Raw genomic sequence first — 17,396 nt, 5'->3', positions numbered from 1 at the left:
GTTTCTGAAGGGTCTAGGAGAGTTAAAGCTTTAGATATTGGTTTAACCTCATCATGAGAGTAGAGACTAGAAGTGGTTAGAGCTGAGAGGAAGTGACAGATCACCATAAATTCATCCACTGAGTAGAAACACGATTAACTGAAAAACACAACAGGTGGGAGGAAATTTAGCCGTGCTCCGGCGCCATTAATCAGATCTCATGTGGTCAGACTAAAGACCAAAACCAAGCTGAAATATTTGGAAATTAACATCTGAACCTGCTTACAATCACCTCCAGACTTCACAAATAAAAGCTTCATTCAGAGGCTTATGTTTAGGTCAACTCTGAAATTTTGCAATCAGGCTTTTGTTTTTTTAAATGTTTTGACTGTCTTGAAACCTAATGTCTTATCCATCGCTATCATCCTCAATGGAGGAAAAAAAAAAAAATCATTCGAGATCTGAAGGCTGTGGTCAGCAGTGTTCATTTCGTCGACTAAAACTATGACTAAAACTGTTGGTTGACAGTCATTTTTCTCCATGACGAAAACTAGACTAAGACTAACAAAAATACATCTGTGATGACTAAAACTGACAAAAACTAAGTTTGGTTTTCGTCAAGATGACTACTAAAATGTAATGTAGTTATCGTCTGACATTCAAAATCTGTGATATTTCTCCACTGTGGGTAAATCTGCCAAAACAAAAATGCATCTGTATCTCTTTTGCCTCTCAGCTGTAGAAAGCAGAGACCCCTGGTTTGGCAGAGTGCAGAGAACACACTACCATGATTTGGTACCAGATTTAGGCAAGAGAATAAATGCTTGGACTGAAAGTAAAGACTAAAATGTGAGGACTTTTTATGGACTAAAACTAGACTAAAATGTTTTGAGTTTCTGCCAACTAAAACTAGACTAAAACTGAAAAGGATAAAAATGACTAAAAAGTGACTAAAACTAAAATACATTTCATTTAGAGACTAAAACTAAGACTAAAATTGAAAATAGCTGCCAAACCTATCACAGGTGGTCAGCATGCAGTTACATAACCTAAAGAGACAAAGACCTCTAAGGACCCGTCCACACACAGACGGATTCATGAGTATACGCAAACGTTTTTTGTCATATTGGTGTTTCATCCACACGGAAAAAGCATTTTGGGTGACTGTAAACGATACTTTTTGAAAACGGGTCCCAGAGTGCATAAATCCATGAACGACTACCGTTTCGTCTCTGTGTGGATGGCTATGGCTTTGAAACGATTACGTCACACATAGCGTAGCTCTCTTAAGACGCCTGCGCAGGTCCGGCCAAAACGACGATGGCAGATTACAGGGTTGTGTTCGTGCTGCAGAAGCTACTGATGTTGTTAGGGTTTTTACAGTAAAATCTGATACTCCTTAAGTGCTTCTTAAATCCACCGCAGAGAACAACCAGACGGGCAACTAGAAGAAAGTTTGTCAGTTTTCTGTGATGTTCTTCTTCTCTTTTGGTGCATTTCCATGGCAGTGTTACAGCGCCACGTACAGGCTTGGAATATGCACTACAGTGTTTTAGTCGTTTTCAGTGGTTCCATGCTTATGAGGATATTTCCTGAAACGATCCCGTCTTTACAGAAAACTTTCTCAAGATGAAACGACGATATATCGTTTTTGTCTTGTGTGGACGGGGCTTCATACACAGGGGTGTAGTAGGGATTTTGGGCCCTCAGAAAGAATCTTACACAGGCCCCCTTAACCAGCTAGCCAAGCAACAAATAGCCTATCTATGCATTTACATGTGTTTCTGAACCACAATTTGCTGATGTATGCACAATATTTTTACTATGGTTAAATTAAATTTACATGCATTATTTCGCAGTGCTGGACTAAACCATTTGGACCTTTTTTTAAGGAAGGAGCAGGGCCCCCGAGTATTTTATTTCACTCTATTTGATACAAATTTCAGTTGGCTGACTGACTCATTTAGTTGCTTTTGATTCAGTAACGACACTAATTTCTAAGAATGAATAAATAAAAACTCACTTTTTATTGCAGACTTCCCAAGGGCACCTCCCTACTGTCAGTACCCTTTTCTGCCCTGTGCTGCGCCCACGTTCATACATCTTTAACAGTATTTATATTCACCGTTTAACCACTAGTCAATACTCAACACAGCTATCACACATAATAAAGCTGCTACACTTCATTAAATATACATGGAGCCCTGGTGTGGGCCAACACATCTGCTTCTTTGACAAAAGCACAAAACAAATATCTATAGTTTCAATGGAGATGTGATTACAAAGCACTGAGAGTTTTAGTTCAACTTTAAAAACTATAAAATAAAAGTCTACTAGTGTTGATTAAATATATAAATTAAATTGTATGAATAATACCTGAAGGATAAATTGATTGTAGTTTATTTACGTGTCATGCACAAAAAGTGCCCAACCCTCATGGGTTAATAAGACACCAGAATTAAAACCGTGGGCGTAGCACAGGGGACACACAGCAGGGAGGGGCCCTGGGAAGTCTGCAATAAAAAGTGAGTTTTTATTTATTCATTCTTAGAAATTAGAATCATTATTGAATCAAAGCACCTAAATGAGTCAGCAGACTGAAATTTGTATCAAATAGAGTGAAATAAAATACTGGGGGCCCTGCTCCTTCCTTAAAAAAGGTCCAAATGGTACAGTCCAGCACTGTGAAATAATGCATGTAAATTTAATTCAACCATTGTATAAATATTGCTCATACATCATCAAATCATGGTTCAGACATACATGTAAATGCATAGGTGTTTGTTGCTTGGCTAGCTGGTTAATTGGGGCCTGTGTAAGATTCTCTCTGAGGGCCCAAAATCCCTACTACATCTCTGCTTACATCTGCTGTGTTTTACAGAAATGTATAAATTCATTACAATTATGAAGTTGCATGATCTTTTCCTATAGCTCAGTAATAAACGGTACACTCTGCCTTTTCTCCCAGGCTTTCCAGATAAAATCTGCTATAGCAAAGATTCCTCTTCTGAAACAGAACTCTATTTTTCATAATCATCCAACCAAAAAAAAAAAAAAAACATCAGCCTTGATCAGAGACAAAGTAAATCCTTTAAACTGGACAGTAAAACAGAAAACATTCTCAGTTTCCCCAAAGTTACACAACAAACACTCTGTCCTCCTCTGGAATGGCATTAAATCGGCCAGTCTCTGTGGATAAAAGTCTTTACCTGAACATCTATTGTCATTTAGAGAAAGCATTTACCTGCTGTGTTCACCTGTCCGTGCGTCTGGGTCTGTGTGAACGACTCTCTGATCCACTTCCCTTTTCAGCATAAGGACGAGCTGATGAAATGCAAAGAGAGAGAGGAAGAAGACCTGCACACAAACACTGCTGTGGTTAAAACTGAGCTCAGTGGTTCACGTCGACTTTACAGACCATGGCGGGGGGGTTACAATGACAATAAAACCCTCTTTTGACTTGTTTTAGTCTTTTACTGACTTTATGAATCAGTCAGAGTGAATATAAAAAAACACAGAAAATAAACTGATTTCTACAATGTAATGTCAACAAAATAAAATATTTAATGTACATAAGGGCATAAATATTCACCCCCTTTAAAGTGACTGACCTAATTCTACAGAGGTCCAGCCAACTGGTGCCAGTAGTCTCATAATTAGTGAATGTGAGTCACCTGAGTGCAGTCGATGTGTCTCAGTGACTGTATTAAGACACTGAAAGTCTAAATCAAAAACATTTCCAAGGCTCTGAACATCCCCCAGAGTTCAGTTAAATCCATCATGAAGAAATGAAGGATCACACGCATAAATCTGCCTAGGAGAAAGCCACTGCTGAAGAAAACTCAGATTCAATCTGGACTACAGTTCACCAAAAGGCATGTGGGAGACTCCATGGTCAAGAGGAAGAAAGTTCTCTGGTCTGATGAGACCAAAATGGAGACAGCAGACACTAACATCACCACAAACTCATCATCTCCACTGTGGAGCACGACGGTGGCAGCATCATGCAAATAATGCAGAGATTTGCTGTCATGAATGAGGACCGACAAAGATTCCTACCTTAATTAATCAAAATACTTCTTCAATGCAATTAACAGAAATTTAAAGTTCTCAAGATTTTTCCACCCGTTTTAAAGCCTGTTTCGCTTAAATGTCTGTGTATTCGAATGCATTTAAGAAATGTACCCTTGCAGAGCAGAGGGGTTGTCCAGATTGGATGTCTGTCATCACTCAGATTCATCTCCAGGGCTCCAGTCTGGAGCGACTGCTCCAGTTCTCACACCAGTCAGACCAGTCAGTTGTTTCAGGAAAGAGAGAGGTGGCAGCCACAGGCAGGGTTTAGGTTTCATTTGCTGGTTTTACAGCGGTGACTGGTGCGGGGAGGGGGAGGGGCAGTTTTATGTGAGAGAGCTGAGTGGACCTATCTGATGTCAAGAAAATAGGTCAGGATGTGTGTTTGAGGTTAGAGCAAAGCTTGAACGCGCTGATGTCAGAGACATTGAAGTGAGTTTCAGTAATGTTTTTTATTTGCATTAAATAGAGGAAGTTTACATGCTGGGGTTTAACCTGGCAGAGCAGAGAGGAAGGGGAGGGCAGCAGCTGGGCACAGATGTTGATGTGGTTCTAACTTTCACTGAGGAGATCATGGTTTCAGAATTTACTTGAAGGCTCTATTTTGATGCACACTGTCTTTAGTGCACGGCACTCAGGGATTTGGGGCATGTTGGGCCACATGAATGGAGCACAGCCAGGGTACCATCCTGATGTATGTGCTGGGGCACCATTGTTCAAAACACTGTCAAACATTTAACTTGAAGTAGTAATGATGAACTGGATCTCATCTGGTGGCTCAATACCAGGGGTTCTCAACCTTTTCAGCCCACGACCCCCAAAATAAAGGTGCCAGAGACAGCCATGCACATCCAAGAATAGTCATGTGCAGACAAGGTCAAACATTAGGAAATGTGTGAAACAAATTATAATTCATTTGTGTAGTAAGTAGCCCTCCTAAAAATGTAAAAAAAAATTGCTAAAATTGGTTAGTAATGGCAAGAAAGGAGGGAAAGGTGGTGAAACTAGATTTCAAAAGTAGCAAATATGGCTTACAAATGCTAAAATTTTGAAGAAAGTGGCAAAAAATAAAAAATTGCAATAATGAGTTAAAGTAACAAAAACGGGCATATTAAGTGGTAAAAAGGGGATTCAAAAGTGGCTGAAATGGCGTTGAAGTGGAAAAAATAGGTGAAAATTTGGTGAAATGGGATGAAAATTGATATAAACTGGCAAAAAAGGGTTACCCGAGGCAGAAGAAGTCAGAAACTGACATAAATGGGCATATCAAATTGTAAAATGTGGCTCAAAACGTGGTAAAGAGGGGTTAATAGTGGCAATAATGTGTCAGCAGAGCCAACAATAGGCAGAGAGTTGCACGATTTGTTTTAGAAGTGGCAAAAACAGGCAGAAAAAAAGTGGTGGAAAGGATTTAAATGACAAAAATGGGTTAAAAATTGCAAAATTGTGTTAAAATGGGCAAAATTGGTGGTGATAAGAACAGGTTAAAGTTAGCCAAAACTGGTGAAAAGTGGCAACAGTGTAATTCAAAAATGTTCTTAGTTTTTTTAAAGGCATCTGGAGACCCCCTCTCAGCGCCCCGTGACCCCCGTTGAGGTTGAGAACCCCTGCTCTAGACCACAAAGAGGCAAAAAGTTTATGATGTGCTTTTATTTTGAAGGAGACGTCTTCATCCCATTCTTCATCTCAAGTCCAGACTGTCTCGTTTTTATTAAACTTTTAGCTCTGATAACAAATATTAAGACATTTGGGTCTTGGTTTGTCATGAAGGAGGGGTGGAGGGTCTTGATACCAGACCAGTTAACAACCACTGCACTAAAGCATGCTGGGATACTTTCAGGAGTTTTGTGTATGTTTGAAAACAACCAATTTTAATCTACATGCCTGCAAAATTAGTCGATACATCACAGAAATCAAAGATTTTATCATGAAAAAACGTCTGATTATTGGGTTTTAATAATTAATAATTAATTTTTTTCCTTAATAATTTAATAAAATATCAAAAATAGACGTGAAGGCCACTTTGAGTGAGGATGGGGGCCACATGTGGACCCCAGCTGCCAGTTATCCACCCCTGACTTAAAATGATCATTTTAAACCAGCCTCAAATCAGGACGTGCCCTCACAACCAGGCCCCTAAAAAACAACAGAGAATGCCACCCCCTTTTTAGAACTGTGTATTAGCTTATATCTGACTCTGTTTTCCCCCTTTTTCCAATTTTTTTTATTGCCCATATTTGCGATTTTTGGCCCCTTGTCATCTTTTACCATTTTTTTGGGAAGTTTTTGCCCATGTTATCCTGTCTTTGCCCTTTACATTGATTTCTGCCACTTTTTTTTCCTTTTATTGGTTCTTCTTTTCCCTTTTTCCTACTTTTCCACCAGTATTTTATCCTTTTTTGCCCATTTTTGCAACAACTTTTTTGCAACTTTTGCCCACTTTAACTGCCTTTTGCCCATTATTTGCCACTTTTTCTATTTTTTTCCACTCATTGCTGCTTTTTTGCTAACCCTGTGGGGTACTCTCAAAATAAGTATTTTGTTGAGATTTTATTACTTTGTGTTTCCTTTCCTCTAAGAGTCACCTTTTTTTTTGTTGTTTATCACAAATTGTCTTTTTTTATGCTGTCTAATTGATTTATAATGAGAAATTACAGAGAAGCACACAATGACATGCAGTTTCATAAAATGGACACTTGGTGGCAGCACTGACCAGCAGCTTCCCTGGGACTCTTTGCAGTAGACAGCGGGAGCTGGGCTCATAATCCGGTTGGATGGAGAATGAGCAACAGTTGTCCTGTTTCCCTAATTCCTGTGTGATATTTCTAATATCTCCAGGTTAGCTACTCGTCTTTTGTGTTACCACAGATGTTTATAAGCTAATACGAACCCCCAGTGATGTGTGGTTGGTAAGCTAAAAGTATGTTAAGTGTGTAAACATTTATGTGTTATGATACGTGACTATTGCAGTTGAGAAAATGGCGCTTGACGCTGTAGCTCATTGATTCCTTTTTTTGTTTCTTTTGGCTCCTGGGCGTTTATGGGTTATTTCTGTGTGTGTGAAAAGCAGTTGTGTGTATGGTACATTGTTCAAAATGTAGCAAGCTAATGCTAATGTTTATATTAAGATCAGCTATGGCTGCAGCCCTGTGTAAGTGGTGCACACGTTGATTGAAGGCAGTGATTTGGTTGTAGTTCACGGGCTATAGCAGCAAGCTAGGAGGTAGCCATGTTTAGTATTTTAGTTTGTGTTTATATATACAGTGTAAATGTACTACAGCCTAACTGCAAGAGAGATTTATTCTGTTATAAAAAGTGAACACTTACAAAATGTACAGTGATTACAAAAATACTCTTTAAAGAGAAGATAAAGAGGACGTGTTTAAGGGAGAAGTGCACATATGGCTAATGATAGATAGAAGATGCAATATAAAGAGAAACTGTTTATTTTATCTTTACTACAGATGTTGATAAGTTTATTTTGGAAAATGTGTAAAAAGAGACATTTATGGGAAAACAGACATTCAATGTTATCCAGATGTGGATATAACCAGCGCTGTAATATAAAGCTGACAAAGTAACAGAGAATAACTCAGGATTGCAGTTAAATGGTTAAAATGAATATGTAAATAAATATAATCTGGTTGGATGGAGAATGAGCAACAGTTGTCCTGTTTCCCTAATTCCTGTGTGATATTTCTAATATCTCCAGGGCACTCCTACCAGCGGGTTATCTATATATCTGTCAGCAGAGACCTAGCCAGGACCCGCTACACTTGCAAAGCAGATGGATTAGACTGTTTCTGTGTTTCTCACTGGCGAATCCATCTTGCAAAGCTGTCTGAACGCCTCTGACGAGGGGCAGTACTTTTGGGTGCGGCGGAGTCATGATGTAAACAAGCAGCGATAAGAGGCCGGTGCAATTATGGCGGAAGACAGTAGTGTGGATGCTGCTAAAGCACCAGTTTTATCAGAACTTGACAACATTTCTTCATTAAAAGAAGAACAAAGAACAGCAGTGAGTTGTTTTCTTTCAAAAACCACAAGTCGTGTACTGACATACAATCACCATGGTTCGTGTTATGCAGCTCTCTATGGAGTTTACTCCTTCGGTAGTGGCTACGTCATGTGTTTTGTTGCTCTGATTGGCCTGTAAAGATGTGACAGACAGAACATTCATCATATCATCCTCCGAGTTTTTTTTCCAAAGGCTCTGCCCTTTCCCAAACGCTGTCTATTAGAGGTTTACCAGATGGATGTGTGAAACACATCCATCTGGCATGTCGAGTTGGCTTTTTGCCCTTTTGTTGACAAATTCTACCACTGTTTTCCCTCTTTTCCCCCCATTTTTGTCCCATTTTTTTCCCATATTTGTATTTTTTCCCCTTGTTGCCATGTTTTTTAACCACTCTTTAGGAACTTTTGCCTTTTATCCAGCCATTGCTCTTTTTTACCAATTTCTGCCCCCCCCCCCTTCTGTGTGCCCATTTTTACCCATCTCTGCAACATCTTTTTGCAACTTTTTGCCTACTTAAGCTAATTTTTGCCCTTTTTGCCACTTATTGTCTTTTTCTCCCCACCCCTTGCTTTTTGCCCATATTTGCAAATCTTTGCCCCTCTCTGAAAACCCTCCTTTGTGTCCGTAGCTCCACCTTTTTGGGAGGATTGGTAGGCTAGGCATTTTTTAAGGAAGGTTGCCAAAAAAAGTGCAGTCGGTTATTTAATGCTAATAATACATTTTAATTTATTCACTTTTCAAGGATATTGAAAGATAATTTACAGTAATTTAAAAGATCAAACAGCATTACAGCATAGATTTACCCACGAGTTAATAAAGAGCAACATATTACAGAACAGTGAGACATGAAGAGCTAATTGAAGTCTTTAGAAGTGATTTGAACATACATTTATTTGAATGAGGACATATTCAAAAATTTGGCACAAAATTGCTCCACAGATGCAAATCAGCCTCATTACAAATAGCAACAGTTTCACAGAGGCCATAGTTCACCATAACAGGAAGTAGAAGTGGAGCAATTTAACGCCAAAGTAAATCAGGTATTAAACTGGCGCATTTTTTTCTCCTCCTCTCACTCTATTAAAGTCTGCTGTTTCTCTGGATCCAAATCCGCAATTTCCACATCAGATGACTGCGCTGTGCACCAGAACGCTGTGGGTTTGGTCCAACCAAAGGCGAGCGACCTCGCCCACTGGAAGCGAGTCTAGAGCGCTGCGCCCAAGCAGCAACCTTCGGTCCTAAAAACTGAAGCCAATGCTGAAGTGCAAAAAATTGCTATGCCACGACTGTCCACTTGAGCCTGGCTGAAGGAACACCAGAAGTTCTGTCTGCACACATGTTAAACAGCCGGTTTTGACACACAGAATAAACAGGCCGTTAGGTTGATCCAAAGGTCAGTTGAGGCCGCGATTTCAATGTGGAAGCCTCCACGGATTGGCTTCAAGAACCGTTTGAGTCTGCTTATTGTAAGCAGACGACTGACGTCACACGGAGTTTGTCCAATTCTTTCCACAGTCTATGGCTGCACCGCAGCGCGTAGCCCTGATCAGCAGGAAGAGATCACGCAGGAATAGTCTGCCACCAGCAGATGATTTTACCTTTGGGGCTTAATTTATCATCCTTTCTTGTATAAGTCCATGATATTATTGCTTCACTGGGTGAGTACATTGGGTTTTATGTAAAATTCTTTGGCTAAATATCCCCAAAAGTTAACTTTTCCTCATAAATGGCATCGTTGTAGCTCTGTGACCTACTGACCTCTCAGTGACCCTTTGCTCTTGCTGCAGGATGAGAGGTAATGCTGATATAGTGATGATTTATGATCCGGAGTCCGTGCATTGTGTTGTATTTTGAAAGAATCAGGTATTCTACACTTGAGACTTCCTCTTCTGGAGCTTTCTGTTTAACGCGGTTTGGCAGTGGCCAGCGCTGAAAATAGACCTGCAGTGTATCTTGAACTAAGCAGAGCGAAGTGTTGGTCCAGGCATGCGCTGCCGCCAGACTGGAGCGCCAGCTGTGGAAATGCTCTGATAGACTAGAGAGGGATCCATGTGCTCTGCAGTATGATTCCCTGGCGGTTTGTAGCGCTGAATGTGGCAATTGGAAGTAAGGTCAACTTTAATAAATGGCCTTTGGAGCCACTAGAAATTTCTGACTCTGCTGCCATGTGTGACTTTCATGCCCTGTCAGGAAACAGTAAATTATATTGTGTGTGTTTTTTTTATTATAATGGGAGAGAAAGCGTGCATATGGATGACAGAAGGATTACCATTATGCACTGTGATTGGGTAAAAATAAACACATCAGTCCTAAAATAGTTTGCCTTACCAGTAAAAGAGTGTAATGAACACTGTAGCATCTAATAACAGACTGGTGCTGTCTCCTTTGCACAGTTGTAATGTGTATAAAGGTCGATCATATTCACACTTTAACGTGCCCCCATCCACTGCATTAATGCATGTCTGCTTTTGCTCTTTTCATAAAAATACCATGTTGTAAAGTTTGTGGTCTGCTGCAATGAGAGCTGTTGTTAATGCAGTAAAGAAATCCTGAACATTCACATTCATTATTGATAAAATACCAATTTAGCAGGAAGTTTACAGAATGACTTCTCCAAATAATTTCCAAGCATGTGAGTTTGTCTAATTATAATGTTTTAATGTAATTTTGTAAAAACAGTAGAGACACAAGTGTTTGGTCACTGTATTTTCCCTTTTTTAATAGCTTCTGAATCCCACATAATCATCTCAGAATCTGTGTGCACGAATGCATTTTGCTGCAGGTCTCTGCACAAATGAGTTCTTGGCCTGAACATTGTATTTTTCTTTGTTCTTTTTCCCTCTGTCATGGTGGCTAACCTTCTGAGCATGTTAGAGCCTGCAAATGATTAGAGTAAGTTTTCTTGTGGATTTACTGTAGGAGAGGAGCTATTAGCAGGCGCAAATCTTAAACTGCAGAGCTGAAATGACGAACTGTTCTAGCCTGCCCTCTGAGATCCTTGCCAAACACTTTGCTTTAGCCGGGCCCTGTAGGCTTTACAGAAGATGAAGTAGAGGAGTGGATCCAAGCAGACATTGAGGATGGACATCATGACGGTCATTTCCTTCAGAAAGAAGAAGGTCTGACCCCGCCTTTTCAGGAACGTGTACGGGAGGCGGACCAGGTGGTACGGCATGAAGCAGACGCAGAAGACGACGACCAGCACCAACATGTTCCTGCGGGACTTGGTGAGCTTCTTAGAGCCGGAGGGCGCCGGCTGCCTCTGCTCTACTGTCGCCAGCCTGCGAGAGGTGCTGTAATAGAAGAAGAAGAGGGAAACGAACACGATGAGGAAGATGGAGGTGGAGCAGAAGAGAAGAGCTTTGTAGAAGAGGCTGAGCTGCTCCCCAAGCAGGACGTCACAGCTCAAAGTGTTTGTGACTGATGGAGGTGATTCATCAGAGAGGAGCATCATGGTGGTGAAGGCAGTTGCAAAGGCCAGGAGGAAGACCCAGGTAACTGTGGAGATGATGCGGGCAGCTCGCACTGTCTGCAGGATGTTATTCCCCAAAGGGTGGACGATTTTTAGATACCTGCAGAGAGAACGGGGCATCAGTGCATGACTATTGATAATCAATATTTTTTAATGGAAATAAAGTGGAAATTTAGCATTAATGTGGGACGGCTGAAGCGTGTGTCCTCTCTAGTTGATGCTGTCCACTTTCATGACACATCCGCGCCATCTCTCTCCATAAGTTTCACCTCAATAAATCTCCCTACAACTGACTTCATTCATTTTTAACTAAACCAGGAAACAAACAGAACTGAAGCACTCTTTATGAACAAGGCGAGTGTCTCCACTGCAGTGCTAACCCAGGCTTTTACTTTGAGAAACATAAACATAACAGTAGAAAATGCAAACAATTCTCCAAGTATTGCATGTTTTAGTTTGTGGACTTAATCAGATGCCCATACAGACCAACATATACTAAATGGACAAAGATGTTTGGCCACACCTGTTAATTATTGAAATCAGCTGTTCATTTAGAGCCACAGGTGAGTAAAGTCAACTTTATTGTCCCCTGAGGGAAATTTGCTTTGCAGGCAGGTAAAAATAAAAACCATAGGAAACACAATCACATCAATTTAGATTTAATTAATGTTTAATTAAATTTTAAATTTTAAATTTAATTTTTTAAATTTAAAATTTAAAATTTTTAAATTTAATTTTTTTTTATTTATTTAATTTTTTTCATTTAATTCTTTTTTTTTTCTTTTAATTTAATCAATTTAGATACAACACTGAAATGGACAAGAACACAAATACTTTGAAGGCCAACTGAAGGCAGAACGATCATTTTATTGTAGTGAGAATAGAATGCATCATAACTGTTCACTTTTAAAATTTAAATGCAAAATTCATCCCTGCTGGATATTCCAAGTGAAAATATTAGAAAGTGGAAAAGTTTAGGAACAACAGCAACTCAGCCACAAAGTCTCCATTGCTGAAGAGTTCTGAACTTCCACTGGCATTAATATAAACACTAAATCTGTGCAGCCATGAATGGGTTTGCATGGCCGAGCAGCTGCGTACAAGCCTCATATCATCCAGTCAAATGCCAGCTGTCTGACTGCATTGTTCCAACTGTGAGGTTTGGTGGAGGAGGGATAATGGTATGGGGCTGTTTCTCAGGGTCTGGGCTAGCCCCCTTATCTCCAGTGAAGGCCAATCTTAATGATTCAGCAGACCAAGACATTCTGGAAAATGCTATGCTTCCAACTGTGTGGAAACAGTTAATGGAAGGCTCTTTTCTATTCAACATGACTGTGCCCCAGAGCACAATGAAGAACTTGACTGGCCTGCACAGAGCCCTGACCTCAACTCCATCAAGAACCTTTGGGATGAACTGGGACAGAGATTGTGAGCCAGGCCTTCTGGTCCAACATCAGTGCCTGACCTCATAAATGCTCTGCAGCAGTGTACATTCACGTACCCCTTGGGGGCAAAAATCCTTCAAAATAACTAATAAACATTTCACCAAAATGTAAGTGTAAGTTCACAAACTGAATTTCATATTCAGTAGGCTATTCAGTTTCATTATCCTAAGAAATCCTGAGTCTCCCCCATGTCGGTATGGTTGAACCCACATGTCACATGACATCACCTGTCAATCACTGCTGCCTTGAAAAGTCAAACAATGGAGTCCTGGGTAAAGCGTAGCAGCAAGGCTGCAGAAAACACTAGAACAAATGCTAAAGAAGCACATCTTCATCAGCGTCTCAATATCATAAATATTTATAACAAATATTTCATCCATCCATTTTCTATACCGCTTATCCCATTAGGGGTCACAGGGAGGCCTGAGCATATCCCAGCTGTCATTGGGTGAGAGTACACCCTGGACTGGTTGATGCTCTGTGTGTGATTCTTAAATCAAGCAACTTGAATCTTGAAACAAGATCTATTTTGATGAGACTGGGTGAGAGAACTAACTAGCTTATTTTAACAGGTATTTACTTAATTTAAGGACTTCTTAACTAATTTAGACAAAAAAGATATGATCATGCTTGATTTAAGTTTATATTTTAAAGGTACACACTAAAAATAAGAAATTAACTTTCAAAACAAGATAAATTACCTAAAACTTATAAGTTTAAGTTTTTAAATCTTGGTAAGCACTAGGGGTGTAAATCACCAGTTTCATGCTGATACATTTATCGATTTTGGACAGCGAAACGATATTTTTCGATATCACAAAATCTGCCACGATATGATTCTGATTTGGTTCGATATGGCGCCCAGGATCGATATCAGGCAATTTTATGCAAAAATTTCACATAGTTTCAGAAAAAAAAGCGTTTCTGTGATGAAATTATAGACAGGTCTCTGTATTTGATAAAAATATCTCTATAACAAAAACAACAAAGACCTGATTACCTTTAAATTAGGAACACAACTATGAGCATTTGTGTTAAAACATGTTGATTTAAAACAGCAAACATTTTCAGTGCCAAATGTTTTTACACTGTATTCCACATTATCAAGCAAATGACATTTTTCTCTTATTTTCCTAAATATTAATGCAATGCAGTCATCGACTGTTAGAGCATAATTCAAATGTTTTGGAACAAACTTCATAATGATAACTGTTATTTAAAAAAAAAATCCTCAAAATACACTGTTCCACATTATTAAGCACAACAGAGTTTTAAAACTTTTTTTGGTTGTAAAGAACTGAAAATGGTCGTCTGTTGAATCTGCAGCATTAGGAGGTCATATTTATTGAAATCAAAGCTATTTCAATCAAAAACATCTTCACAGGCCAAGTTCCATGTTAACATAGGAGCCCTTCTTTGATATCACCTTCACTATTCTTGCATCCATTGAACTTGTGAGTTTTGGAGAGTTTCTGCTTGAATTTCTTTGCAGGATGTCAGAATATCCTCCCAGAGCTGCTGTTTTGATGTGAACTGCCTCCCACCCTCATAGATCTTTAGCTTGAGGATGCTCCAAAGGTTCTCAGTAGGGTTGAGGTCAGTAGAGAATGGGGGCCACACCATGAGTTTCTCTCCTTTTATGCCCATAGCAGCCAATGACACAGAGGGATTCTTTGCAGCATGAGATGGTGCATTTGCTTCATAAGGCACGGTTCTTCTTTTTGTACCATGGGAGAAAGTGGTAAGTCAGAAACTCCCCCTCCTTGCTGACGTCACAGCCTTGTTGGGACATGGTGGCCATCCACCAACCATCCACTGCTCCTCCATCTGGACCATCCAGGGTTGTACGGCACTCATCAGTAAAAAAGACAGTTTGAAAATGAGTCTTCATGTATTTCTGGGCCCACTGCAACCGTTTCTGCTTGTGAGCACTGGTTAGGGGGGCTGAATAGTAGGTTTATGCATGACTGCAAGCCTCTGGAAGATCCTACACCTTGAGGTTGGTGGGACTCCAGAGGCACCAGCAGCTTCAAATACCTGTTTGCTACTTTGTAATGGCATTTTAGCATCTGCTCTCTTAATCTGATGTATTTGTTTGTCAGAAACCTTCCTCATAATGTCTTTATCTGCAGGAACCCGTCTGTGCTCTGAATCAGACACACATTTCTACACAGTATGATGATCACACTTACATTTTCCTGAAATATCTAATGTTTTCATTCCTTGTCCAAGGCATTGCACTACTTGAGGCTTTTCAGCAGCAGAGATCCTTTTTCTTTCCCATATTGCTTGAAACCTGTGGCCTGCTTAATAATGTGGAAAAGTGCATTTTGAGGTTTTTATTTTTTTTTTTAAATGGTTATCATTATGATGTTTGTTCAGAAACATTTTCTGACTGTCATTTGCATTAATATGTAGGAAAATAAGAGAAAAATGTCATTTGCATAATAATGTGGAATGCGGTGTTTTTCCTCACATCCTCATATCACTCTAAAGCACCAACCTGGACTTTTTCTGGAGCCCTTTATAACAAAAGCGTAGCTTGAAGCATTGATTTAGATCGATGTTTTGACTTTCCATCGATCTGATTGACTCATCAATCAACCAATGGATATACATCGATGAATCATTACACCTCTGGTAAGCACCCAATATTAGTCACATATTTTATCCTTTAAGACAAGTGTATATTGGTCTCAGAGGTCCCCAAAACATGTCTGTGAAGTTTGTTGCTGAAAAACACTCTAGTATTGAATTTCTGCATGTCTAAAACTTCTCTGTTTCAGCCCTGCTCAAAACGAGCTGTTTCTGTGGCTTTAAATGTTAATGAGCTGTCTGACTCCACCCCTCTCAGGAAATGGCTATGTCTCTCCTGATCCTCCTCTGAGATGGCAGCTCAGAGGAGGATCAGGAGAGGAGGGTGGAACTTTCTTCCAAGCAGGGAGGACCAACCGAACCTGGGGGCGGAGCTAACTCCCCACATGACATCATGAGGGGAAAATCTGAGAACTGGGGGTGGGGAGTATTTGGAGAGATTGTGGACAGGCAAGGGGCACATATTTTTGTTAGACAAGCCTGAAAAGTGATTTTTGCATAATATGTGACTTTTAAAGAACATGGATTTGGATCCAGCATTATTACAGTCCCTGTTGGGGCAATGATCAGGTGGCCAAGTACTTTAGTCCATATAGTGAATCTGTTAATACAAGGTAAATATGGCGCTCTAATTTCCATTTTTCTATTTATAACATGGCACTGCCACTGCAGAGGTGCTGTGACAGACAGAATGTGTGTGAAAAACTGGAAACAACCATGTGCTTTTAAAGTAAACAAGGTGAGAAAACCACAGTCTAATTGTTGATTTGCTTTCTTGGTACTTCAACACCTTTTTTGTCTAAGCAAACCACATCCAGCCATAAAAACATCTCACTCTTATCCTGAGATGAAGAAACTGAATATTTATGGTCTTTAACTGTCGTGAAGCTCAGTTTACCATCACACCAAGTGTCAGTCTGATCTTAATTTGCTCCACTGTGACGATAGAAAAAGCAGAACTGAGAGTCTGAGGTTTTCTTTATCAATCCTCCTGTTACTCTGACCTGTTGTCAGTTAACTTTTGCAAAATGCTCCTCCAGCTGTTTTTCATTAGTGAAACTTACTTTTCCAGCCTTCTGTTGCCCTGTCCCTAATTTTTTTGAGATGTGTTGCCACCATCAAATTAAAAGTGAGCTAATATTTTTCATGAAATGTCTCAGTTTCAACATCTGATATGTTGTTTCTGTTCTACTCTGAATAAGATTTGGTTTATTTTTAGACTTGTATTTTACGCAGAGCTCCAACTTTTAGGAAGTGGGGTTGTGGTATAATTAGTTATTTTGTTGTTTTTAACTTCACTCATGAGGCTTCCTACCTGTTAGCTGCGATGTAACCCATGAACAGGATGCTGGCGTACATGTTCAGGTAGAAGGCGTTGGCCCCAAAGTTGCAGTAGACCCTGAATATGGTGACGGATCTGCTGGCGAAGTGGCTGATCCTGATGGGGAGGCAGAGGCTGATCAGGAAGTCTGCAGCTGCCAGGTTCTTCAGGTAGATGGTCACGCTGCTGGACGCCTGCTGCTGAGCGCTGCAGAAGTAAAACTTCAGCGTGAACCCGTTCAGGAGCAAACCCACCTGAAGAGGACAGGATTTACTAGATAAATCTAAGACTCCAGCCTGCTTTCACTGGAAATAGAAAGAGGAAATCTAAGTGTTTGAAACTCACCAGAAACACCAGACCGTAGACCACGATGAAGAAAAGGCTGGCTGAAGAGTCCACCTGATCCTGATCGTAGTAAGACGAACCATTCATGTTGGTTTGGGTGGATGCTGATGACAGATTGAGGACAGGGGACACTTGTTCCATGTCCTGCAT

At 40.0% G+C, this 17,396-nt stretch overlaps 1 protein-coding gene across 1 annotated transcript; it reads right to left on the bottom strand.

Annotated features, from left to right (window-relative positions):
• Positions 1-11,045: 11,045 nt before the first annotated feature.
• On the bottom strand, positions 11,046-17,396 carry LOC121517231 (P2Y purinoceptor 14-like). The gene is made up of 3 exons (XM_041798844.1): positions 17,247-17,396; positions 16,896-17,155; positions 11,046-11,640 (listed from the first exon to the last, which is right to left on the bottom strand). The coding sequence occupies exons 1-3, from the start codon at positions 17,394-17,396 to the stop codon at positions 11,046-11,048; spliced, it is 1,005 nt and encodes a 334-aa protein (XP_041654778.1).

Source organism: Cheilinus undulatus, linkage group 2 (assembly GCF_018320785.1).
Source record: "Cheilinus undulatus linkage group 2, ASM1832078v1, whole genome shotgun sequence".
NCBI classification, from domain to species: Eukaryota; Metazoa; Chordata; class Actinopteri; order Labriformes; family Labridae; genus Cheilinus; species Cheilinus undulatus.
Note: the sequence above shows the minus strand (reverse complement) of the source record. Positions and strands in the feature narration are given on the sequence as shown.

Bases quoted from the DNA above. Each gene is read 5' to 3' on its own strand.
- LOC121517231 (XM_041798844.1), bottom strand. From the start codon at position 17,396: ATGCAGGACATGGAACAAGTGTCCCCTGTCCTCAATCTGTCATCAGCA. The intron at 17,156-17,246 runs GTGAGTTTCAAA...TGTCCTCTTCAG, and splicing joins TCTACGGTCTGGTGTTTCTG to GTGGGTTTGCTCCTGAACGG. The intron at 11,641-16,895 runs GTAGGAAGCCTC...TTCTCTCTGCAG, and splicing joins GGTTACATCGCAGCTAACAG to GTATCTAAAAATCGTCCACC.